The sequence below is a fragment of the Pristis pectinata genome, chromosome 31 (genome assembly GCF_009764475.1).
Source record: "Pristis pectinata isolate sPriPec2 chromosome 31, sPriPec2.1.pri, whole genome shotgun sequence".
NCBI lineage: Eukaryota > Metazoa > Chordata > Chondrichthyes > Rhinopristiformes > Pristidae > Pristis > Pristis pectinata.
In genome coordinates this window covers 11,404,609-11,431,662 of record NC_067435.1, presented here as the reverse complement: position 1 = coordinate 11,431,662, position 27,054 = coordinate 11,404,609, and the positions used below count along the sequence as shown (strand labels likewise).

The following is a 27,054-nucleotide window of genomic DNA, read 5'->3' as shown; positions in this document are numbered from 1 at the left end:
CCTAAATGAAATTCTAGCTTCCTCAACCTTTGCTCAAAGTTCAGCCGGGATCAGTAGCAGGAAACAGGGCCGATTTCCTGCTCTCTCGCCCAGGATGTAGGGACTAAGGAATTTCCAGTTATTAGCTACACCGGGGTGGATTACATCAGCAATCAGGGCTCAATACTGCACAGCACATCTAAAACTTGCAAGCCATCACCCCCATCCCTTTAATCATTTATCCTTCACTTTAAGGAAAGTGCTCTTGACCCTTCAATTATGCCCACTCTGTGGAACCCCTTTTGCTCACTTGACCTTATCTAAACCTCTCATGATCTTGTACACATCATCGAATCTCTGTGCTTCATTAACAACCCCAGCCTCTATCCAACCTTGAAGTAGAAATCCCTGCTTTATAAACAGAACCATTTTAGTAACACACAAGAGCATTAAAATGGCGTAAGCGTTAATAACTAGCATAGAATCAGTGATAACTAGCTTTTTTTAAAAAAATCAGTTTTATTGGTCCGTTTTATTAACAAGTCCTGAATTTTAGAAATACATTTCAAGTATACAGAAGTTAACTTCTGAAGAAACAATGCCATCAAGTATAAAATAGTCTTTAGAAGCTGGTGCGTGGCACTCGGTGCCAAACAAGTCCTGAATTTTAAAAATACATTTCCGACTTCCATATAATTTACCTTCTGACGCAATGAGGTGCAACAGTCCAATGTGCGTGACTCATCTCGCCCAGAGCTAATGACAGGCTTCCTCTCCCTCTCTCACACACACACACAGACATAAAACAAATAAACGCAGTTCGTTGAGGATTCGATGGACAAGCTGAAGTGTCCATGATTAAATAAGGCAGGATTGTTTACGCCGCTAGACTCTGCTGTGCAATTTGATACTAATGAGTCTGTCTGGTCGCTTTTCTGGGCTCCAGGCACCTTAATCTTCGCTCAGTCTTTCCAAGGCAGGCTTTGTCTTCAGTTTAAGCCTGTGAACACTTCGTCGCTGTTCGGACACCTTTAGGGCGACTCAGTAGCACCAGATAGGCGGATCTCTCGGCCAGTAGAGAGTTGCCTCGTCTGGATTTCAGGGCAAGCTTCCCTTGTCAATTCTTCCGGTCAGTTTCCGAGCCAGAAACCCGCTCTCTCAATAAGCCACAATGGGCCTGACCCACATGGATAAGTGCTCGCCCAACACTCTGTCTCGCCACATCTGTCCCTGGGGCACCGGCTGCTCTTTGACTTTGACCTGTAGTCCCGTCCCGTGGCTGGAAGCCAGGATGTGGGTCGAAGGGGTTGTCTCCTCCCCCTCCTCCTCCTCCTCCTCCAGCCGAGCCCGCTTGCTCGGTAGTCCCTCGGGCTCAGGACAGCCTTTCCTCCGCTTCCTGCCCCTGTCCGTCCGGGGAACAAGTTGCTGGTGTTCGGGCACTTCCTGACCCTCTGGGGGAGCCGGCTCAGCCACATTGTCCTGTCCGGGTGTCCCGGGTTGGTTACACTCTCCTGACTGGATACATTGCCCCGAAACTCCCCCCGATTCGATACATTCCGCCGAGTCAAGGCGCCCAGCCGCTTCGATACTTTGCGCCGGACTTTCCGCGGAAGCGAGGGGTTGCGCCGAACAGTCCATCAACTCGATACCTTGCGCCGGACTTTCCGCCGCCGGGGCCGGGTCGGATCCTCGGACCCCACTCTCCACTTCCATTCCGGTAGCGGCCGGCTCCTCCCTCCCCGGCTGCCGGGCGGCTCTCAGGCCGAGGTAGACATCCTGGGCTCCCCGGAGCACCAGGGACAGGAGCAGGCTCCGGTGGAGGCGAGCGCCGCCCCTTTGCAGCCGACAGCTGTACATCTTGCCCAGCGCCACGGCCATAACTCGCTGAGCCTCCGCTTTCATATCCATGGGCTGGCGAGGTTAGGGAGGTAATGGGGCAGACTGGAAATATGACCAGTGGAGCAAGACTTGTAGAGCTACTAGTAACAAGAGGAGGGGCAGAGGTAGTTGCGACTGGAGGGGAGAGAGAGAGCAGGAACACTTTTAATGAGGCTTTTAAAAAGAAACCACAACCGACAGAAACTTGACAGTGGACGTCCAAACCCCCTCCTGCCTCTTCCTCGCCGCTCCTTCAATCACCGGCCAGCGGGGAGGAACCTTCCTTATGTAGCAGTACCAACCCCCTCGAAACTACACACCCCTGTCCCGTCAACACCCCCTCCCCGGACATTGTTCAGGATGTCCCGCCCCTCCTCCAATGTTTACCAATTTGCCCATAATTTCTGTTCGGCGCTGTTACAAACTTTATTCACCGTGTGTATTAGCAGTGCAGTTATTTTCAGGGATTTTAAATGAAATAAAACAGTAAAAAATTGCTTCATAAATTAGCCTCGGAGTTATCAAAAGAAATTTCACACTCTTTCACGCCAAAAACTTCCAATACTCCATACTCTAATTTATCCTTGCTGTTGTCACTTTCCGACCCCTCTAAATATTAAACCTGGCTCAAGTTATGCCCCAGTCTCTCAACTTTATTGCGGACCCCAACATTTCTCCGTTTGCCCCCATATATGGTTTGGCGGATGCGCCGCCAAGTCATTTCTGTGAGCGGAAAGCCCGGGTGACGTCTGTGGTTCCGATGTCCATTTATGGTATTGTTGGAAACTCCCAGATCCGTTTCCCTTCCACTTTCCCCGCAGGTGGAAGGCCAGTTCCGGGTTTCTTCTCGGAAGGGACTGAGTTTTTTTTTATTTGGCGCCTCTCAGTGGAGGTTGTAATGAAGGGGCAGCGAAATCCCACGGGCTGTGACATGGAAAAGCCAAAACACAACTCCCGCAGATGCCTGAAATCTGAAATTAAAAACTCCGAAGGATTCTGGAAATACTCATCAGGTCAGGCAGCTTCTGTGGAGAGAGAAACAGATAATGTTACAGATCGATCTCCACAGATGCTGCCAAGTCTGCTGAGTATTTCCAGAATTTACTGCTCTTTAAAGTGATGTCTAGATATCTTAGGGGTGGCAAATGAGGATTATACAGCAACAGTATATACATAGTACACATAGTACACATAGTACATATAGATTATACACATAGTACAGAAACAGGCCCTTTGGCCCATCGAGTCCACACTGATCATTTTTACTCTAATCCCCTCCTAACCCATTTTACTCCCACATTCCCATCAATTCCCTCCAGATTCTACCACTCAACTCCACACCAATTAACTCACCAACCCACACATCTTTGGGATGTGGAGCACCTGGGAGAAACCCACACGGTTCCAAGGAAAATGTGCAAACTCCACACAGACAGCACCCGAGGTCGGGGTCAAACCTGGGTTCTAAAGCTGTGGGGCCGCAGTTGCGCCACCGTGTCGATATGTCTTGGCCTGGGCATTCTCCAACGGTTATGGTGTTGGTATATTATTGTCACTTGTACCGAGGTACCGTGAAAAACTTGTCTTGCACACCGATTGTACAGGTCAATTCATTACACAGTGCAGTTACATTGGGTTAGTACAGAGTGCATTGAGGTAGTACAGGTAAAAACAATAACAGTACAGAGTAAAGTGTCACAACTACAGAGAAAGTGCAGTGCAATAAAGTGCAAGGTCACAACAAGGTAGATCGTGAACGAGGTAGAATGGCAAAGCTGTGAGCAGGAATTTAAATTTGATCACATTCTGGGCATGAGCTCTTCTCCCTAATAAGTGTGATGGATATTCACTGTCCCAGCCCAGGATGCTTGTTGCTAAACTCAGCTTTTTAGCACAGCAGAAGAAACTGTCCAAGATGCTTATCGTTAAATAGTTTAAATACCTAACCAGTACTCTTTGCTCATCCTCTTGACCTGATCAAGAGAAATGATACTGTCCATGTTGACCCAACTAAGACTGTTACCTAATCGGGAGGAACAACATTGTCCATGTTAAACCTAATCAAGACGCTCCATCCACTTGATCTGACCAATGCAGTTATGAAACATTGCTTGCAGATGAGGTCGTTACCAGATAATTGGTTAAAAAAATGATATAAATATTAGATGGCAGTGAGGGTTGTTAGGAGTTCCAGAGATGGACACAGAATCCACTCCCTAGCCTTGGACCAAGAAGGGTCTCTTCCCAGAGCCTTCTTCCTGCGATGGATGACTTGTTTGTCTGCGGCTCATTGGTGTGGTTTTCTAGTTTGTAAGAACTGTACTTGTGTTTTGGAAATCTTTGTAGAATTATAAGCTCTGTTAGAATTTACTCTTCAAAATAAAATGTTCTCCATTTAAAATAAAATAACTGTGTTTAATCTGCTTCATTAGATGGAATTATCTCCTCCTTGGTAGGGAGAGGGGACCCACTGCTTGAGAATATTGACAGGTGGACCCCTTCAGAAAAGAGACTAATGTAGTTAAGCAAATTAGTCTTTGAAATATGTTGATACAGTATAATCTCCCTATAGTGAGGATACTGGTAGACACTTATAACTGATAAAACTTAAGATAAGATTCTTTATTAGTCACAGTGAAATGCATCTTTTGCGTAGAGTGTTCTGGGGGCAGCCCGCAAGTGTCGCCACGCTTCCGGTGCCAACATAGCATGCCCACAACTTCCTAACCTGTACGTCTTTGGAATATGGGAGGAAACCGGAGCACCCAGAGGAAACCCAAGCAGACAAGGGGAGAACATACAAACTCCTTACAGACAGTGACTGGAATTGAACCCGGGTCGCTGGTGCTGTAATAGCATTGTGCTAACCGCTAGGTTTTGACTTAAGTTTAGGACTCTAGAACAGGTACAGTAAATATCATCACATAAGTACTCGGGTAGTTGGCATGTCCCTGCTTCTGAATTATACCATTTGCTCTGTCTGTCTCTCTCTCTCACACACACACTTCCATACTGCTGAGTCAGAGGATTTGTGGGTTCAACTCCCATTCCAAAGAACTGAGCTCAAAAATCCAGGCTGACTCACTGATGCACAACTGAGGGATCATTGCAGAGTCATGTATGCCATCTTCCAGAAACAGTAGTAAATTAAAGACCTTCCTGTTTCCTGTAAGCAACCCCATGACTCAATGAAGTAGGAGAATTAACCCTGACTCCATTGCTGCAATGTATCCCACAATCAAGGCCAACAAAACAGGTTATCTGATCATTATCACCTTGGGAAGTTCAAACCACTTTCAAATGTTTTGAGCCTGGTATTATGGAAATGCAAATTCCTTCCAAATGCCATGCTCAAAACGTGATTTGATTTGGTTTTGAATCTGTAACCAATGGTGTCACGTGGCATGGCATTTAGCATAGTGATCTGGCACAGTGGTAGAGCTGCAGCCAGCCCTGACCTCAGGTGCTGTCCATGTGTGGAGTATGTACATGCTCTCTTCCACCACCTGGATGCCCCGGTTTCCAACCACACCACAAACTTGTGCAGGTTAGCAGGTTAATTGACTAGTGTGAATTGCCCCAGCAGATAGGTGAATAGTGGAAGCTTGAGTTGATGAGAATGTGGGGAGAATAAAAAAATGCTATTAGTGGAAATGGGTGGTTGATGGTCAATGCAGACAGTATGCTGAAGGCCCATGCTCTACAATAACACCATCGTTCAGTTATTCTGCCTGGTGTCATTGCAAGGTCTTCTGGAAACTGCATCTGGAAACTGCAACAAACAATATTGCAATCCAGACAGCAATCAATCACCTGACACTGAACTTAAGGCAACAACTCCTTTCATGATCAACTTTACATTCTGATGTTTGCAATATAGGAACAGGGGAAGGTCTTTAACACACGGAATCAGTCCCGGCATTTGAAGATTAAGGCTGATCTGTGACCATTTGTTCCACACCCTTTAACACCTTTGCCATTGAACATCTTTAATTGGATAACCTGTGCTCGGTGTTTCTCTGGGTTGGTTCTGGGGGTAGATGGTGGGGTAGAGTCACACAAGGTCCACACCAGGTAAGGACACCAATGAAGCAGATGGATTTTTACAGCCTTGCTGTAGTTTCCCACACACCGTAGTTCATTTCTTTAAAAAATACCAGATTTATTTAATTAATACTTAAGCGGGATCTGAGGGGAAACTTCTTCACTCAGAAGGAGGTGTGAGTGTGGAACGAGCTGCCAGCAGAAGTAGTGTAAAACTCACACAGACATAGCACCATTGACATTAATGTGGCTCCCTGAGGTTGCTCACTGCTTTTTTAAAAATTATTCCAAAATAAACTTTATTCATCTTAAAAAACAAACTATATACTACAATAAAACTGCGCAAACCTTTACATTCATGTACGGATCCATCATTACTGTTACCTTTCTATAAAAAATCACAGCACTGATGCCACTCATGTGGCTCCCTGGGGTGATACCCCAATCCCATATTTACAATATTTAAGGGGCTTCCTCGCCTGACCCCGCCCCTCCCTCTCCCGTGGCAGAAGAACCCCAAACTGTAGTCCTTCCCCACCTAGCCCTTGCATTGGCTGCACCCAGCTTCAGTGCGGCCCTCAGCACGTACTCCTGCAGTCTGGAATGTGCCAGTCAGCAGCATTCCCCTACGGACATCTCGCAGCGCTGGGAGACCAACTAGTTTTGGGCAGACCAAAGGGCGTATTTTACCGAGTTGATGACCTTCCAGCAGCAGTTGGATGTCCGTCTCTGTGTGTGTCCCCGGGAACAGCCTGTAGATCAGAGAATCCTCTGTTACACAGCTGCTGGGGATGAACCGTGACGAGGACCTTTGCGTCTTTTGCTACACCCTGCTCGCAAACCCACAGCCCGCAAAGAGGTGGGAGACCGTCTCATCCCCAGCGCAGTCCTCCCGGGGGCAGTGCGCACTGGGACTAATGTTTTGACCATGCAGGAAGGATCTGACTGGGATGGCCCCTCTCACCGCCAGCCAAGCGAGGTCTTGGTGCTTTTTTTTGATTATTCCAAAGTAAACTTTATTCATAATAAAAGACAAACTATATACACTAATAAAACAGTGCAAACCTTTACATTCATGTACGGATCAATCATTAGTGTTACTTTTTATAAAAACCCCAGCACCGATGCCACTCATGTGGCTCCCTGGAGCGATACCCCAATCCCGTATCTACAATATTTAAGGGGCTTCCTCGCCTGACCCCACCCCTATATCTCCAGTGGCAGAAGAACCCTAAACTGTAGTCTGCCCCACATTGTCCTCGAACAATAAAAGTTCTCCGTGAGATCCTGGAAAATGTGGGCCACTTCCCATATCTTTGGAGCCACCTTTGGGTGGAGACAGACATCGGTGGTGACTAAACGAATCACCGGCACCTTCAATGAGGTGATCGGTTCAGAGTCTGGGACAGGGTTGATGAGAGCCACCTGTACACCTACACCTGCACATCTGGCTCAGAGGTCCCAGGAGGTGCTGAATGCAAAACCTCACTGAATTATTGGCCACCCAGAGCTTTACCTCCCACCGCCAGGAGCTGGAGCCACTCACTTTAGCTCTCACACTTTGCAGAAGAGCGGATCTTGTTTGTTATTGAAGCCTGGACCCTTGTCATGTGACAAGGACGCCGAGGCCGGATGATACTGAGAGAACCTGATTCTGGGATCCGTGCACTGCAGAACGGCTAAAGATGTCACTGGAAGACCCTTTCTTTGTAGTGAAGGGGTGAGTTATCAACCATTGCACCCTGTCCTGTCACTGGGAGGGCGTGGCTGACCAGTCAGTGATTGCATCCCCTGCTTTGACGAACTATTGTGTCTATTTCTCTGTTCCCCTTTGAGTTTAAAGGGCTTTAGGAAGTTTTCCAACCCCGTCCATTCCTCCAGTCTGCTGGAGTTGAAGCTTCCTCCAGTTCTCTCAGCAGATTTTGCACGGGATGGGATTCGCCGGGAGGGAGCGGGAGGGTGTTTGCAAAAACTGAGCCAATTCCGCCAACAACAGATTAGGGGCGAGTTTAAGCGTTGGAGGCTGCTTTATTTGTTTGAGGTGGGTGTGAATTCACGCGAGTGCAGATGGCCAGATTTCATTCCTGTTGGAAGCAGCTTGCGTTCAACGGATCGATTGTTTTGTTTTGCATCCTCTGGATGTCCCGGTGCATTTTAAGTGCCGGCTACGCACAGTGGAACATCCTGAGCTTTGAGGGTTCGAGTCCCAATGCAGAATGGAGCACAGAAGTCCAGTTTGACTCTGGCGTTGCACCGAGTGCTGCGGTGCCATCTTTTAGTCATCGAGCAACACAGCACAGAAACAGATCCTTCGGCCCATCGACTCTGCACTAACCACCAATCTCATATTATTCTCCCCTACGTTTCCATAAACTCCCCCACACTCCCATAAAAGTTCCGGGGGAGGGGGGCGTTCTGCCTGTATCCTGGGGGTTAAAGTGAATCCTTCCATCAGAATTTGCCTGTTACCCTATTGCAGTTCATGGGAGCTTGCTGTGCACAAATTGTCGGCTGTGTTTTAGAACATAGAACATTGCACAGTACAGGCCCTTCAGCCCACGATGTTGTGCCGACATTTTATCCTGGTCTAATATCTATCTAACCCTTCCCTCCCACATAGCTCTCCATTTCTCTATCGTTCATGTATCTATCTAAGAGTCTCTTAAATGTCCCTAATGTATCTGCCCCCACAACCTCTGCAGGCAGTGTGTTCCATGCACCCACCACCCTCTGTGTAAAAAAAAAAGCTTACCCCTGACATCCCCCTTATACCTTCCTCCAATCACCTTAAGCTTGTGTTCCCTCATGTTAACCATTGTCACCCTGGGGAAAAGTCTCTGACTGTCCACTCAATCTATGCCTCTTATCATTTTGTACACCTCTATCAAGTCACCTCTCATTCTCTTCAAAGAGAAAAGCCATCGCTCACTCAACCTGTCCTCATAAGACATGCTCTCCAATCCAGGCAGCATCCTGGTAAATCTCTTCTGCACCCTCTCTAAAGCTTCCACGTCCTTCCTGTAATGAGGCGACTGGAACTGAACACAATACTCCAAGTGTGTTTTCTGCCTGGAAATAGTGACAGTGCACTTGTGCCTTGGGATGCCTGAGCAGGTGGAGTCCCTGGAAGATGCACCTTCGACAGTGTAGCACTGTGAATGGACAGGTAGACAGGGTGGTGAAGAAGGTGTTTGGCACACTGGCCTTCATCAGTCAGGGCATTGAGTATAGAAGCTGGGATGTGATATTGCAGTTGTATAAGATATTGGTGAGGCCGCACCTGGAGTATTGTGTATGGTTTTGGTCACCCTGTTATAGGAAAGACGTCATTAAGCTGGAAAAAGTACAGAGTAGATTTACGAGGATGTTGCCGGGACTCGAAGCTTGAGTTATAGGGAGAGGTTGGGCAGGCTGGGACTTTATTCCTTGGAGCGTAGGAGACTGAGGGGTGACTGTATAGAGGTGTATAAAATCATGAGGGGCATAGACAGGGTGAATGCACAGTATTTTTTCGAGGGTTGGGGAATCAAAAACTAGAGGGCATAGGTTTAAGGTGAGAGAGGAAAGGTCTAAAAGGGACCTGAGGGGCAACTTCTTCACACAGAGGGTGGTGCGTATATGGAACGAGCTGCCAGAGGAAGTGGTTGAGGCGGGTACAATTACACCATTTTAAAGACATTTGGACAGGTGCATGGATAGGAAAGGTTTAGAGGGATATGGGCCACATGTGGGCAAATGGGACCAGCTTAGATGGGAATCTTGGTCGGCATGGTCAAGTTGGGTCGAAGGGCCTGTTTCCGTGCTGTATTGCACTATGACTGTATGTCAGGAGAGGGCTGCCCCAGGGGAGGGACTGTGAAAGTGGGAGTGTTGTGTTGTTGTAGGTGCTGAATTCCCAAAGGGAAATTAAGCCGGCACTCCACCTGCTCCCAGGCGGAAGAGGAAGAGCTGGGGACTTCTCCCTGACATCCTGACTGATATTTTTCCCTCCGTTAACATTGCTGTTGGGATCCAGTCATCATCGCTGTGTGTGGGGTATCACTGTGCATACTTCTTCTGTCGCTGTGTTTTGTAGATTGCCACTCCATTCATTGTAAGGGCACCCCCCCCCCCCCCCCCCCCCAAAATCAACGTGAAACGTGTGTTGTAGTAATGTAATCTGTGCCGTCCCTGGTAACGCGGGGCGGGGAGAATCAGCTCACCCCGGTTGTCTCATCTCCTGTTGGTTGTGGGTCGGCCGGTGATCCCCTGGTTCCTAGTTTCTGAGCTGGGTAGGAGAGGTTCTCCCAGACCGGGACGGCCCAGCATCTAACACCAGTGGCATGTAACACCACCCCTCTCCACACCTTCCCCCACCCCCACTGGACAACTCACCCTCCCTGCCCACCGAGACAGGATTCAATACCACGTCTGGTGGAATCTCCCACCAACCCCCATGTCTATGTTTTCCATACTGTCCTGTCTCCCAGGGCCTGGCGTAACCCTCCCTCCCCGACCATATCACCCCCTCCCTCCCTTTCATATCACCCCCTCCCTCCCCACCCAAATCCCAGGCTCAGGGGGACTCCCCTCCCCCAAGGGACTATTAGAGACCCCACACTCTCCCCCACATTCTGCATTACCTATTTCCCTTCTCCTAGGGGTAAAGGGGGGCTGGTTTAACCCTTTCCTTCGGGGTGAAGGTTAGATCCCCCCCTCCCCCCACCTGTATCCTCTCCCACTGTCCAGTGGCTTGGATTTACCTCCACTCCCCCTTTATCCCCAGCAGCTTCCCTGACTGGGATCTAGCTGCCCTGCCCAATGCTCCCCCCCTCCCTCGGGGGAGTGGGGGCTGGGTTAATTCTCCCCTGCCCTAGTCTGTGTCACCCCTGCCTCCCAATTCCCTCCTTCTCCGGGAGGGTTGGAGTTAACCCCCAGCTGGGTCTGAGTCACCTCTGTCCCCTCTCCTGGATCCCCCTCCCCACCCTCAGATCACCCCAGCAGACGGGGGGGGAGGGGGGGTGGTGTATGTGTGTGTGTGTCTCTGAGCTGCCTCGCTCGTGTTCCCAGGGAGGTGCAGAAGGCGGTGAACTCGGCACGTGGACTGTACCAGCGGTGGTGCGAGCTGCTTCAGGACACGCACGGCGTCAGCAAGGAGGAGTACGACTGGACCACCAATGAGCTCCGCAACAGCCTCCGCAGCATCGAGTGGGACCTGGAGGATCTGGACGAGACAATCGATATCCTCCAACGGCGACTCCTCTCCCCCCCCCCCCCCCCCCACCCTTCCCACACGCACGCTCACTCCGAGTCAGAAGCTTCTAGGTTTAAGTTTCACCCCAGGGACTTGGGCGTAAAAAGTTAGGCTTGCAGCACTGGGGGAGTGCGGCAGTGTCAGGGGCGCGGTCCTTCAGATGGAGTCAATGGTTCCCGGGTCCACAGTACTTGTCTTGGATCACGCAGTGAAAATACTATGGTGCCATTGACAACAGAACTAGGGAATTATAGCCGAGAAGGAGAACGTTCAGCCCATCACTTCCACGTCAACCAATTAAGGAGCTCCCCAACTCTCCATAGCCCAATAGATGATGGCACTTCATTATTCATCCAGGTACCTTTCTGATCTGGTGAGGGTTTGTGCTGGTCCCACTGATATCTTCCTATGGTCCAGTTTTGGTACTTAGTTTAGGTACCATCAGTTAACTTCTTGGTCAATGAATTACATTTGCATGCCTGGATTAGAGGGCACGTCCATTGTGCTTATTGCCTGTTTCTCTTTAGAGCTCCCCAGTTAGTCCCACTTCCCTGTCCTTTCCCAACAGTTGTAAAACCCCCCCTCACTGATCTCCTTCTCCCTCAACCAGGGCTGAGGGAGAAGGAATGCCCTGAATTTTTACAGCCTTCTCCATAATAATACTGCTGATGACCTCCTTGTAGCCTTAAATGCTCAAGTCCCTCCCTATTTCCTGCTCTCTGCAAAAGGTCCTGGGAGTATAAAAAGGAGGTATCCTTATGTTGGGAATTAATGTTTTGCCTTAAGGGTGGGAGGGGGTCAGGAACCTGTACCTGATAGGGAGATGGGGGCAGAAACTCTCATCACAATTATTGCGGATGAGCACCGGATGTCCTGTAACCCACAGGAGCAAGAGCTGGGAAGGGAGCAGTAGTTCTTTCCTCAGCTAGGATGGTCGCGATGGGCTGAGTGGCCTCCTTTTACGATCTCTTGCTGGCTTATCCATTACTCTGCAGGAGACTGGTCTCTCCCCCCTCTCTCTTTCCCCACCCCCCCTTCTGGATTTTTATTCTCCCTTAACTGTTGTGAACGCATTGTGGAATCGAACCCTCGGAAGTTCAAGATTGAGACGGGGGAGCTGTTAGAGAGGAAAGCATTCGTCGTCCAAACAAGACAGACTGTGAAGGTAGTGTACACCACAATAACAACTTTTCTTTTAAAGAAATATTAAGGAGGTTGGCACTGTGTCCTCTGGCATTTTGAAGAACCAGAGGTATTGCTATATGGCATAGAAGGAGGCCATTTTGGCCAATCAAGTCTTATGCCAGCCCACAGGGCAATCCCATTCCCTGTAATCTATCCTGCCGATGTTCCGACCAACTCCCCCCAGATTGTATCACTTACCTACACACTAGGGGCTGTTAACAGTGGCCAATTAACTCACCGACTCGCATGCCTTTGGGATGTGAGAGGAAACCAGAGCACTCGGAGGAAACACATATTGTCACAGGGACAAACTCCACACAGATAGCACCAGAGGTCAGGATCGAACCCGGGTCTCTCACAGCTCCAGGCACTGTACCTCTGAACTACCCAGTTCACGGAACCATGAATAAGGGGACCTGACAGGGTGGGTGCTGTGAATAGGTTTTCCCTAGTGGGGCAATCAAGAGCTGGGGGATGTAGTCTTAGGGTAAAACGTTGCCCATTTCAGACTGAGGTGAAGAGGAATTTCTTTTGTGGGGTTGTAACTCTTGGAATCTGTACTCTGGAGAGCTGATGGCAGAGAGATTTTTGGACTGTAGAGGGATGAAGGGGTGTGGAGAATGGGCAGGAAGATAGAGTTGAGGAAAGCAATCAGATCAGCCATGACTTTCTTGGACAGTGGAGTGGGCTTGAGAGGTTGTATGGCCTATTGTTTCTTTAGTGTCAGATCCGGTTATTTTCGAATCTGCAGGTTCTTTCAGGAGTCCAGGAATGAGTTGAAAATAACTTGGAGCTTCACCAAGTTTTATGTGAAAAGTTTAAAACAAAGAAACAGTCACAGAGCACATGGCACTAGCTTTACTACAAGAGAGAGATTAACAAAAAAAAATGACACCTTTTATACCTGAGATAAGAGGTACTCCTTAGCTAACAATAGTCCAATCAGAAAACCTATTAGATACCTGTGGCAGAACCAACCAATGAGAAAACACGTATTCACCTGATGGCCGAATCAATAGGCTAGGAAGCGGCCATTCCTTGTACAGCCACTTGAGGTGTATTAAACACTATACATGTTTAAAAAAACTACTTAAAACAGTCAAATCCAACAGTTAGGTTCAGACTTCCTTTGTATAGCACCTTTAGTGTGCCATGCAACTTCATACATGCATTTCCTGACTGAGCCACTCAGGGAAATAATGGAGCAGGGGATCACCAGCTTGGTCACAGGCAGAGGTTAGAGGAAGGAAGAGGTTTAGGGAGGGTATCTCAGATCCCAGGGCCTAAGTAGCTGAAGGCACACCTGCCAATTAAGCTTGAAGATGAGCAAGAATTGGAGGAGTACAGACTTCTTGGTGGGTTAGAGGGCTGGAGTATTGAGATGGGGAGAGGTGAGATCATGGAGGGATGAGAGAAACTGGTTCCTTGCCAATCACACCTGGGTTACACACCGGCTGGTAAAGGATTTTCTGGGAATATCGTCTGGAACAAAGGACCATTGACTGGAAATAACAGCTAAGGCATTCAAGAAGAGGCAAGAGTCTCTTTACAACCCCAAGAATCTCTTCCAGAGTACCGTGGGAGGGTGGAGTGGGCTGAAGTGAAATTGCCAAACGCGAGAGCTTTGTTTGTGAAGGAAGTTGCGGGTTGTGGGATCAAGGTGGGGAGGCAAAGTTCAGATTGGTCTTGACAGGAGTTGAGGAAGAGAGGCTTCTCCTTGGGAATTTTGGGTGATGATGCTTGGTTGGAGTGAGTCACAGGTTGTAATCTGTTCACTGAAAATTCCTCTGCTTGGTCCCTGGACCCCCAGGGTTAAATCCTCCCGCCTCCCCACCCCACGCCACTCTTAGGCTGATTATAGCAGCATCAGCAAATTATTTGGCACAGGAGAAGATCACACAGTCCATTGTGCCTATTGCCTTTTATCTATAGAGCTTCCCAGTTAGTCCCACTTCCCTGTCCTTTCCCCACAGTTGTAAAAGCCCCCCTCACTGATCTCCTTGCACTCCTTTATTTTTCAATTAACATATTTACCTCCATCGACCAGTCACGCAGTGGACAGCTTGGGTAATTGTAACGGCTATAGCCTTGCCTGTATGGGACTGATCCCTCTGTCTGAGCGTCACTGGCTATTCTGAACTTCAGAGCTAATTCTCACTCATCCGTTAGGAGGGATCTTTGCGACTTCACTCTTAAGCCCAGCCTGCACTGTGGCTCTTTGTAGGAAGAGACTGCGGATGCTGGAATCTGGAGCAAAAAACGAGCTGCTGGAGGAACGCATCGGGTCAGGCAGCATCTGTGGAGGGAAATGGACGGTCGATGACCTGAAATGTTGACTGTCCATTTCGCAGTTTGCAGACAATACAAACGTTGGTGGTTTTGTGGATAGTGTAGAGGGTTGCCAAAGGATACAGCGGGATATAGGTCAATTGTAGATATGGGTGGAGAAATGGCAGATGGAGTTTTTAATCCGGCCAAATGGGAGGTGTTGCACTTTGGGAGATCAAATGTAAAGGGACAGTACACAGTTAATGGCAAAACCCTTAACAGTGTTGATGCACAGAGGAGTCCAAGCCCATAGCTCACTGAAAGTGGTCGCACAGATTGATGGGGTGGTATGGAAAGCGTATGGCGTGCTTGCCTTTATTAGTCAAGGCACTGAGTTCAAGAGTCAGGAAGTCATGTTGCAGCTTTATAAAACTTTAGTTAGGCCGCATCTGGAGTATTGCATTCAATTCGGGTCGCCCCATTACAGGAAGGATGTGGAGGCTTTGGAGAGGGTGCAGAAGAGGTTTACCAGGATGCTGCCTGGATTAGAGGGCATGTGTTATGGGGAGAGGTTGGACAAACGTGGGTTGTTTTCTCTGGAGTGGTGGAGGCTGAGGGGAGACCTGGTAGAAGTTTATAAGATTATGAGAGGCAGAGATAGACAGCCAGTGCCTTTTCCCCCAAGGTTGAAATGCCTCATACTAGATGCATTTAAGGTGAGAGGGGGTAAGTTGAAAGGAGATGTGTGGGGCAAGTTTTTTTTTAACAGAGAGAGCGGTGGGTGCCTGGAATGCGCTGCCAGGGGTGGTGGTGGAGCCAAATACGATAGAGGCACTTAAGAGGCTCTTAGATAGGCACATGAATGTGCAGAGGATGGAGGGATATGGACATTGTGTCGGCAGAAGGGACTAGTTTAGTTGGGTGTTTAATTAGTTCAGTACAACATTGTGGGCCAAAGGGCCTGTTCCTGTGCTGTGCTGTTCTATGTTCTGTGTTCCTCCAGCAGCTTGTTTTTTGAACGTGGTGTCTGGTTCTGGGGATTCAGTAATACAACAGCTCAGATTTTACCCTCGTTTGCCAGGCAGCAGGTTAGCTCTGAGGTCCATGAATCCCCAGTGTTCTGAACGGTAATCTCTCCCTCTTTCTTACCAGCAAATGAAAGATCACATTTCCAGTCCATCCGCTGTCGCATTTGCTGAGAGAAGTGAACGGCAGGTGAGTTGATTTATTCACTGTCTCACCCGACTTGGATCCCATTTTCCCACCTCCGTTCGGTTGGCTGGGGGCACTCTTGCTTCTGAGTCAGAAGGTGGTGGGCTCAAGTCCCACCCCAGAGAACTGAGCATAAAGTCCAGGCTGACCCTGCATGGTAGTACTGCTGTTGCATGAAGTGTCTGTCTGCCCTCTCAGATGTAAAAGACCCTGCGATGCTGTGGCAGAGGGGAGTTTAGCCCAGTCTCCTCTGGCCTGTGTTTATCTCTGAATCAGCTCTGTGCCAATGTTATAGAACATAGAACACTACAGCACAGTACAGGCCCTTCGGCCTACAATGTTGTGCCGACATCTTATCCTGCTCTAATATCTATCTAACCCTTCCCTCCCACATAGCTCCCCATTTCTCTGTCATTCATGTGTCTAATAGTCTCTTAAATGTCCCTAAAGTATCTGCCCCCACAACCTCTGCACCCACCACTCTCTGTCTTAAAAAAAAAACTTACCCCTGACATCCCCCTTCTACCTTTCTCCAATCACCTTAAAATTACGTCCCCTTGTGTTAGCCATTGTCGCCCTGGGAAAAAGTCTCTATCATCTTGTACACCTCTATCAAGTCACCTCTCATCCTCCTCCTCTCCAAAGAGAAAAGCCCTAGCTCACTCAACCTATCCACATAAGACACCTCATTAGTTATCTCATCACTATCATGTCACTGTTGTGGGATCTTGCTGTGCGCAAATGACCTCTATTTCCTACTTTACACAATGCTTACACTTCATTGGATGTGATGAAAGGGAGTGAAAGATGCTATAGAAATGCAGGTCTCCTTTATCTGCCAGGTATCTGGTTTTGTACTGATTCTGTTCTACATTTGTCCTCACCCCCCCCCCCCCCCCCCCACCCACCTTACAAATGGGAGCCAAGAGAATGAGAGCCAGATTGTTGAGCTGCTATAATGCTTGCAACTGAGCCTTATTTAAGTTGGTCACTCTCAGCAGGAATCATTGTGTGATTAGTAACAGGAGACCTTTCTAGCTCAGTGGTCAGTGGTGTAAGGTGCTGATAGACAGTGTGGCTTTCGGATCTTCATCTGGTTTGGGCCCAGGTCATTGGACATGAGTGTCCATGCTCTGAACTTGGTCTCATGACAGTTTGGTTGAAGAAGTAAATGATCCGAACTAGCAAATAATTTGAAGGAAAAGAAGCAATGAAGACTGAATTTACTAAATACAGAAATCTCTCAGATTAGTCTCACTCCATTGATCTTTCTCCACAGTCCTGCAAACTTTCTGTTCAGGAATATATCCAGTTCCCACTGCATTCCAGATTACAATAACTCACTGCTCTAACATCACTCTGCATAGTTGGGACACCGGAGAAGCAGAGATTATTCTCCAGGGAGTAAAGCAGGTTGAGGAAGAGTCATACGGCACAGAAACAGGCCCTTCGGCCCACCGAGTCTGTGCCAACCAAAGAGCATCCATTTACACTTGACCTACACTAATCCCATTTTATTCTCCCCACGTTCCCATCCACTCCCCCCCCCCCCCCCCCCCCCCCCCCCCAGATTCACCTGCACACTGAGGGCAATTTACTGTGGCCAGTTAACCTAGCAGTTCACACGTCCTTGGAATGTGGGACGAAACTGGAGCACCCGGGAGAAACCCACCCGTGCAAGGGAGATCACGCAACCTCCACACAGGCAGCACCGGAGGTCAGGGTTGCAACTGAATCGCTGGAGCTGTGAGACAGCAGCTCCACCAGTGTGGCGCCTAAATTGAACAGAGACATTTAAAATTATTGGTGTCAGAGGGACGAGGGCACATGTGAAGTAACTGGCTAAATAGAGAAAATGAGACTTTTTAATGCAGTGAGTTATTGTTATTTGGAATGCAGTGGGAACGGGATATGTTCTTGGAAGGAAAGTTTGCAGGTATGTGGGGACAGAGCAGTGAAGTGAGACTAATTTGAGAGCTTTCTTAAGGAGTTGGGACAGGTATGATGGGCCAAATGGACTCCAATAGAAAACACTCTACATGGTGATTTGAGTGGTTGCTTTGAGTTGAGAAATATATTTAAGATAAGATCTTTATTAGTCACATGTACATCAAAACGCAGAGTGAAATGCATTTTTTGCCTAGAGTGTCCTGGGGGCAGCCCGCAAGCGTCGCCACGCTTCCGGCATCAATGTAGCATGCCCACAACTTCCTAACCCGTACATCTTTGGGATGTGGGAGGAAACCGGAGCATCCGGAGGAAACCCACGCAGACACGGGGAGAATGTAAGCCACGAAGGAAATCTGATGAGGTTTCATTTGACCATATCCTGGGGTCGCCTGATCTTTCAAAGTCCATGACATTACTGTTGCAATGATTGTTGTGTCCGTTAACACCTCCCAACCATCACTGGCATGTGAAGGAGCCCAGTGGTGGAAGCAAGACTTAATGTACTGTGATGTTGTTGTAGAACCTCTTTGGAGGCATGGACCCTCTGAGGAAGCCCGCAGATCCATATAGGCATCTGGATCAGGAGCTGGAGACCGCAAACTCCCAGTATATCGAGGAGCAGCGGGCACAGCAGAGGGTATGTACACACCCATGTGGTTTATATCTCACCAGAATAAAAGGGAAGGAGAAAGAGTGCAAGGTAGGTGTGGTTGTGTGAGTAGGTAATCTCTATTTAGCATCTTTAACAATACCCTGAGGCGTATCAGAGGAACAGCTGTCAAATTTGACACCTACATCAAACGAAAGGCTTGGCCAACAAGTGTGGACTATTGTAATGGAGGAGAAAGGGAGAGGGAGACAGAGCTTTGGGGCTCAGGCAGCTGAAGGCACAGCCACCAGTGGTGGAGCCATGCCAGTCAGAGGCCTGGATTGGAGGAGTGCAGGGTATCGGAGGGCTGGAACAGCTTCCAGAACTGGCGGGGGCGGGGGGGGGGGGGGGGGGGGGGGGGGCTGCTGCACAAGGCCACAAAAAGCGAGGACGAGGATGGGGAACGAGCAGTGCCTGTTCTCTGACAGCTGTGTTTGATCAGAACCAGGTCTGTACACACCCGTTGGGCCAGGGTCTGGGATAATGTTACTGAGAGCCACCTGTACACCGACGGTCCAGCTGGCCTAGTTTCTGTTGAAGTGATTGGGCTCTCGGGTGTCCTTTCAATTGACCAGTTGATAAGCAGTGTTTCACTGCGAATGGTGTACCTACTCATGGTGAACTGACTCCTCTAGATTGTCCAACATTCAAGACATCTGTTACCCTGAACCTGCACTCCCTCACAGATGCACCACTGCTACAGTGTGGACCATTTACAAGACACCCAAGTTACTTTGACAGCACTCCCTGAACCTATGACCTTCATGACCAAGGAATACACAGGCATCAGAGGCTAGGGAACACCACCAGCCACAGATTCCCCTCCAAATTGCGCGCCATCCTGACTGAGAAAGGTATCGCCATTCCTCTTCACTGGGTCTAAGTCTAGGAACTCCCTCCTCAACAGAACTGTGGGAACGCCTTCGGCACCTGGACGGTGGCAGTTCAAGAAGGTGGCTCACTCCCACCTTCTCAAAGGCAAGTAGGATCGGCAGTAACCACTGGTCTTGTCTGCGAAGCCTACAGAGTGAGAACAATTACTCATTGTTTGCTCGTGAGGTGGATGTCACTGACATAGCCGGAAATTATTGGCAATCCCTCGTCTTCCTTCAGCTGAGTGGTGGATGGACTATTTCAGTTGAAAGTCATAATGCTGTGGTCTGGAGTCACGTATAGGGCAGACTTCAGCAGGTTTCCTTCCCTCAGATACGGCACTATGGTGCATTGAGTAGAACCGCTGCCTCACAGTGATAGGGACCCGGGTTCAATCCTGACCTCCGGTGCTGTCTGTCTGGAGTTTGGAACTGGAATTGGTTTATTATTGTTACATGTACCGAGGTACAGTGGAAAAACTTGTCTTCCATACAGTTCATACAGAGCAATTCATTACACAGTGCATTGAGGTGGTACAAGGTAAAACAATAACAGAATACAGAGTAAAGTGTTACAGTTACAGAGAAAGTGTAGTGCAGGCAGACAATAAGGTGCAAGGTCATAACGAGGTAGATTGTGAGGTCAAGAGTCCATTTTATCATACTAGGGAACCATTCAATAGTCTTATAACAGCGGGATAGAAGCTGTCCTTGAGCCTGGTGGTACATGCATTCAGGCTTTTGTATCTTCTGCCTGATGGGAGAGGGGAGAAGAGAGAATGTCCGGGGTGGGTGGGGTCTTTGATTATGTTGGCTGCTTTACCGAGGCAGCGAGAGGTATAGACAGAGTCCATGGAGGGGAGGCTGGTGTCCGTGATGTGCTGAGCTGTGTCCACAACTCTCTGCAGTTTCTTGTGGTCACAGGCAGAGCAGTTGCCATACCAAGCCGTGATGCATCTGGATAGGATGCTTTCTATGGTGCGTCGATAAAAAGGGAGTTTTCACGTTCTCCCTGTGTCTGCATGGCGTTCCTCCAGGTACTCCGATTTCCTCCCACATCCGAAAGATGTGCCGATCAGTAGGAGAACTGGAAATTGGCCCTAGTGTGTGGGGGAGTGGTAGAATCTGTGGGGGGAGTGGATGGGAAAGTGGGGAGAACGGGTTACAGGGAAAATTAGTGATGGAGTGAGATTGCTCTGTGAACCTACACAGACTCGATGGGCCCAATGGCCTCCTTCTATGGTATAAGGAAGCATGAACCACGTAGGTGTTTATAGTTTGACAGTTTCATGGTCGCCATTACCTACACAGGTACTTAATTGCAGTTTTATTTAGTGAATTGTTTAAACTCCCAGCTAATCACATCTCCAGATCATTAGAGTTGGTACCTGGATAACTAGTCCAAAAAAAAAAGAGATGTTGGTGTTTAGGGAGGGGCTGCAATGATCAGTGTTTTGTTGGACGGCAGTGAAAGGGGAGTCGTGAGATAACTGTTGACCCTTGATATCTGCACAGCTAATAGCAGACCAGCAAGACCAACAGCTCGAGCTGGTGTCCGGAAGCATTGGGGTCCTCAAGAACATGTCCGGCCGAATAGGAGATGAGTTGGACGAACAGGCAGTGTAAGTAGATAAGTGCTACTGAGGGCTGACCAGAGAAATTGCTCTGTACACCCAACTCTTAAAATTCTATTAGTGGAGTGATTGGATGACCTGGAAAATGGAAACTCTCATCAGAGGTGTCACGGATGTAGGTGGGAAGGGATTGAACTGGGGAAAGAATAAAGTAGGAATAAGTTCTGTGGGGCAAGAACTGGCTGAAACTAGAGGTCTATCGGAGTCCTGCCTCTGGGTTGTGGGTGAGGGAGGGGAAGTGGAGACTGTTATTGGGGGGGGACTAGGAGGCTGGGGGCCAGGATGGGAAGATCTCCCGAGGAAGGTCAGTAGATGGACTGGGACAAGTGTAGGAGAGTGGGGTTCGGAAGGAGGGTTATTGGTGAGTGGAAACTTGGGGTCAGGTGTGCTCTGAACTGAATAGTCACCCCACCTGCCTTTGGTTCGCTTATTGTAGAGGGGAACACATTGTGAGCAGGGAATACGTTGTACTAAATTGAATGCAGCAGAAATTCCTTCCAGCCAAAGCTGTGATTAATGTTTTAGGCCCTGGAGAAGGGGAATGGAGGAGGTCAGTGGCAGGTGTTGCAGTGGGACCCTCTGATACCTTGGCCAAATGACCCCTTTTTGGCTGGGTGTCATGTTGGGGGAAGAGGAGATGAAATGTGTGTGTGGGAGACATCCGAGTGAAGGGGCTGGAGTGTGGAGTGGGGAGGTGTGACTGAGATCGTCCCATCCGACGTTGAATAGTCTGATCAGCACAAGAGACTTGCCCAACAAACCTGGACCAATCCCACAATCAGTTGATAACCACAGTGGGGGAAAATACATATGGAGATTGTTTTGGTGAATGTTTGCCATGTAGCAGTTATGACCTGGCAATTTTGGAAAGCTCAGTAGATACTGATTAAACAGTAACTTCCAGAAAGGATGCTTAGAGGGGGTAAACGAAGTAGGGCTGTAGTGGAAGAGCCAGGGAATGGGGTTAACTGGTGCTGTTACAAAATGACAGAACAGGTTTAAGGGCCGTATGTTCCCCTATACTGTAATAAATCTGGGATATCCTCTGTTCTTCCCCCCTTTAGATGAGCAGAGTTAGCCCAGGGAACCTCTCTTGCTCTGATCAACCAGAGTTATGTTTATTCTTAGCAGGACTAGGTCCAGCTAGTGTTTGAAGCCATTGCGTAAGCTGGCAACTTGATTCAGAGGTGTACTGGTCTCTGGGAAAGAGATTCACCCTGTTACATCTCGCCCTCATCTGTTTTCCCTGTGCAGGATGCTGGATGAATTTTCCCATGAGATGGACAACACCCACTCACATTTGGACAGCACATTGAAGAAATTAGCCAAAGTCTCTCACATGACCAGTGGTAAGCATTTCCTGCCCCCCAACACACACTATGCTCCCACCTCCTTGCTGTACTGGAGGAGGACATTTGGCCCAGCATTCCTGTTCTGATACTAGCTCAATATCCCAGCTTCCACTTTCCCATTTTCCCGTTCCCTCTTCAGATACACTTTGGAATATTTAATTCTATTCTAAATTTTAGTTGCTCCACCGTTTGTGGCCACGCCTGCAGTTCCAAGGCCCTACACTGCGGCATTCCGTCTGTAAACCCCTCTGCCTCTGTTCCGCAAGGTGTTCCTTAACACACAGCGTCAGATAGCAACAAACAGTCTGCTGGAGGAACTCAGCAGATTGAGCAGCGTCTGTGGGGGGAGGGGAAGGAATTGTCGACGTTTCGGGTCAAAGCCCTGCATCAGTTCCTGTCCTGACAATCTGCTCGATTCTCTGAGTTCCTCCAGCAGATTGTTTGTTGCTCCAGATTCCAGCATCTGCAGTCTCTTGTGACACAATTAGACGACATCTTACGTGGCTTAGAGTCAAATTTGCTTTGATGTGCCCCTATTAAGTTGAACAACGTGAATAACAATTTCCATTAATATAGCATATACAGATCATTGGTCAGCCAATCTGGAGTACGGTGTACAGCACTTGTCTTATTTAAGGATGTAAATGCCTTGGAAGCAATAGATCGATTAACTAGATTGATACCTGGAGTAGGTTATTAGGTTTGCTGGACTGATAACTGCAGTGGGTTGTTTGTCTATGAGGAAAAGGTTGGATAGGTTAGGCTTGTATAGGTGAATTTAGAAGGGTGAGAAGCAATTTGAAACACAGAACATCCTTAAGGTGAATGCGGAGAGGATGATTCTTCTTCTGGGAGGATCTAGAACAAGCGATTGCTTGTATAAGATGAGTCAAAATTTTTTCTCTGAGGGTTGTGAATCTTGAGAACTCTCTTCCTCAAAGAGTGGTGGAGACAGAGTCTTTGAATAATCTTAAGAGAGAAGAAGATAGATCCTTGGTAAGCAAGTGGGTGAGAGGTCACCACAGGTGTATGGGAATGTGGAGATCAGGTCAGCCATGATCTTATTGAATGGTGGAGCAGACTTGAGGGGCTGATTGGCCTCTTCCTAATTTGCACGTTTGGATTTACCATAGCAACATCTCCCACCATGCTTCAGAGGAGCATTCTCAAAGTTAAAAATTGACAGCAAATGGCGTTAAGTGATAGCAAGACAGGTGATTAAAAAGCTTGGTCAAAGTGGTGAGTTTTAAGTGTTTTTTGTAGGAGGAGAACGAAGCGGAGAGATTCTGGGATGGAACTCCAGAGCTTACTAGCTTGGGAGCTGCAGGGATAGGCTCCAGTGGTAGACCAATCATATTCAGCAATGAACAAGATACTGGAAGAGGAACGGGGATACGGGAGACATACGAGACTGCAGATGCTGGAATCTGGAGCAAAAAACAAACTGCTGGAGGTACTCAGTGGGTCAGGCAGCATCTGTGGAGGGAAATGGACAGTCGACATGTTGGGTTGAGCCCCCTCATCAAGAGATAACGGATGGTTGTGGTTTTAGAGATAGCGAGGAGTGGTACATAAACTGTCATTTCTTCAAGCCCACAAGTGGCACTTGAATTGTCGACCCAATCGGAGTGTGCGGTCCGACACTAACCAAAACCACCTCTTGTTTGGCAGCTCGTCGTCAATGGTGTGTGATCATTGCCCTTCTTGTCATCCTGATCGTGGTCCTCGTATTGCTCTTCACTCTGTGACCATTGAGTTGCGACTTTTAATTTGGTTTACAATGGGGTGGGTTGGGGAGGGGGTTGGTGGCTGCCAAGGGCAATTGGCAGCTGGAGCATCTGTCCCTGCAGAGTTGGAGCAACGTACGGGGAGTCCCACTCAGGTCGAGACAGGATACTGGCCTGTTTGAATACATCAACGTGATCTGAAATTACGTGACCGAACTTGCTGTGTGAATGCTGAAGAGCAAGGAATGTAAAGAACTTCATTTTTATTTAGTTACTTGTAGATTGTAGTGTATGTATTGTGGACACAGGGTCAGACCATTATCTTCAATCATTTTAATAAATATTTGCAACAGTAGGTAAAGGAACCCCAGTTTGCCAACAATAAAGGGAGTTGTTCTGCACCTGTGTTAATAGTAGCTGCCTTAAATTCCACAGCCAGGTTTCCATAGATTCCTCTTATCTAAAGAACTGATGTGGGATTAAGGGAACAGGGATTGTGATATCTACGGACACAGAGGGTGAGTTGTCTGGGTACACAGCAGGTCATACATGCAGGTTGGAGATCTTGCTTGCTATACCTTACTCCCTCCGTTCTTGAGCAACTCCCACACTCTGATCCTTTTGGAAGGGTTTTTACTGGGACCTTCGATTTCTCTTGGTCACAAGTTCCAGACTCGATCCAGAGAACTGAATGGAAAAAACCCTAGGCTGACATTCCAGTTTATTGCTAAGAAATAAAGCAAGAAATTGCTGAAGATTAATATTCTCAAAATCAGGCAGTCAAACTGCTGGAGGTTATTCAACCAGGTTGGGAATACCACGAGCTCCTGCCTGCACCTGCTGGGGACAGGTGGTCTTCTTTCCAATGAGAGCCACTGGCAAATATGTGGGAGCAGGAATATAAAGAACTGTTTGTTTGTTCACGATCTTGGAATTATTGTTTTATTGGATGAAATGTTAAACTGAGGCTCCATCTGCTCTCTCGAGCACAGGTAAAAATCCCTTGGCTTTAGTTTGAAGAGCAGGGTTCCCCCCCTAGTGTCCTAAACAGTATTTAAGAGAGTCTCAGTTTGTGGAGCAGGTATCTAATTCATCCGCTTTTCTGATCTCTGGCTCCCTCATTCTTTAGCTGGTCAAGATTAATCTTCAGCTCTTTTCTGTCAAGCATAAATGTCTGTCTCTACATTAGCTGGAGAAAGTTTTTTAAAATGTTTGCCTCTGCATTCCTCCACATTTTACTGTATTCTTAAAGGAACTGGAGCCACAGCCATCAGGCAACCTCAGATGCCTTTTCATAATGTTCCATCATCATGGACCAGGCGAGAGCTTGAGCACAGCTCCCAGCCTCAAACACAAAGAACTTGGGCAAACAGTCCAAGTTAGGAATACTTTATTTTACTGTGTAGAGATGCCAAGTTCATACTTTTATTTTTGTACATGTTATTCTGTGCATCGTTTCAGTATATATTTCTTTGCTTTACAATAGCTCCTTTTTCCCCCTCATTTTATTAGTTTACAATTAAAACAATTAAATTATGTGTCAAAAATTCTTCAGCTAAATTTGTGGGAATAAAAGTAATTTAAAATAAATGTGTGTGTGTGTGTGTTTTTTTTTACACATTCTATTTATGATAGCAGAGCTTTGGCAGTGGGGTGTTGGTGTTTCAGATGGGTACTCTGAAATTAAAATTCTCCCGCTCAGGCAGTTGAGTATGTGGACTGCTGGAGTTATTCGACCAGGTTGGGAATGCCAATGAGTTCTTGTCCCTCACCTGGTGGTGATGGGTGCTCTTGTTTCTAATAAGAGCCACTGGGGAATAAGACAGTAAAGGAAGCCATACCTTGTCCAAACATATAACAGCCTGAGCAACAGTTTGTGTTGGATTAATTGGTCTGACCCAATTAGAACTTTTCTTGTAGCTACAATTCAAAGGACTACCATTGGGGAATTACTTGTAGGTTTTTCTTTGGAGCAAGATTGGTGATCAAATGCTTAATGTGCTTGTAACTTCAATCCGTTTGCCTCAGTGCTAATGAAGCCCTCATCTTGTATGTCTTTGTTACTTCACGATGTGATCATTCCATCCTACTCGTTAGCCTTCCTCCTGCTCTTCGTGAATGGCATCCAAAGCTCTGCTGCCTGTGTCCCAGCTCCCTCAAAGTCATGTTCACCCCTCATCCCTCTGCACTACCCCCTGGGGAAGCAGTCTATGAGCAATGTCTCAAACATCCCACACCCCCAATCACTCCACATCTTTCTCTTCCTCATCTCTAGTCTCCAGCCTTCGACTTGAAGTTTTCACACTTCTCAGATGTTGATTTCTCATTCCCAAATTTAATTGCTTCACTTTCCTAACCTCTGCAGCAACAAACAATCTGCTGGAGGAATTCAGTGAGTCCATCAGTGTCATGGGGGGGGGGGGGGGGGGGGTGGAAGGGTAAGGAAAAGGAAAATGGGGGGTCAAAACCCTGCATGAAGATGAGTGGATAAAGGGAGATGGCCAGTATAAAGAGGAGCGAGGGAAGGGAGATAGGCCAGAGGTGACTGGTGGACTGGGGGGGGGGGGGGGGGAGAAGGAGGGTTGGAATGACAGGCAGATTGAGCCAGGTAGGGGAAGGGTAAAGTTGGGGGGAAACAGGCAAACAGACGAAAAAAAAAGAGGCAGGAGGGGGAAGGTGGAGGGAGATAAGCAGGAACACAAAGGCTACTAGAGCTGGAATCTAATAAGGAAGGTGATAATGGAAGCCATTAGGGGAGAGCTGAAAGGCAGATGGAACCAGGACAGTGTAGAGGGGCAGGGAAGAAGAGCCAGTGGGTAAAATATGTGGGTAGTGGGTGGATGGAACTGGAACAAGGAGGTGGACAAAAATGGGTGATGGGGGAGCTGGATCCTGCAGATTGTTTGTTGCTCCAGATTCCACCTCTGTAATTCTCTCTGTAATCTCTTTAAACTTCCCTCTTTAACCAAGCCTCTCATCAAACACCCTTTTTAAGTTAAGGACCCTGGGATATTTTGCTGGGGTGAAGGTGTTAGATTAATGGAAGTTGTTTCTGCAAAGACACCTATATT

The 27,054-nt window shown here is 48.0% G+C and overlaps 2 protein-coding genes across 2 annotated transcripts; one reads left to right on the top strand and one right to left on the bottom strand.

Moving 5' to 3' along the window:
- Positions 1-491: 491 nt before the first annotated feature.
- On the bottom strand, positions 492-2,115 carry LOC127584974 (immediate early response gene 2 protein-like). Its single transcript, XM_052042056.1, has one exon. It carries the CDS (start codon positions 1,885-1,887, stop codon positions 1,138-1,140), a length of 750 nt encoding a protein of 249 aa, XP_051898016.1. The 5' UTR covers positions 1,888-2,115; the 3' UTR covers positions 492-1,137.
- A 5,381-nt stretch (positions 2,116-7,496) lies between these two features.
- On the top strand, positions 7,497-25,565 carry LOC127584969 (syntaxin-6-like). Its single transcript, XM_052042051.1, has 8 exons — positions 7,497-7,621; positions 10,951-11,120; positions 12,205-12,299; positions 15,740-15,802; positions 18,270-18,386; positions 20,786-20,892; positions 22,159-22,253; positions 23,928-25,565. Exons 1-8 carry the CDS (start codon positions 7,587-7,589, stop codon positions 24,002-24,004), a joined length of 759 nt encoding a protein of 252 aa, XP_051898011.1. The 5' UTR covers positions 7,497-7,586; the 3' UTR covers positions 24,005-25,565.
- Positions 25,566-27,054: the final 1,489 nt, after the last annotated feature.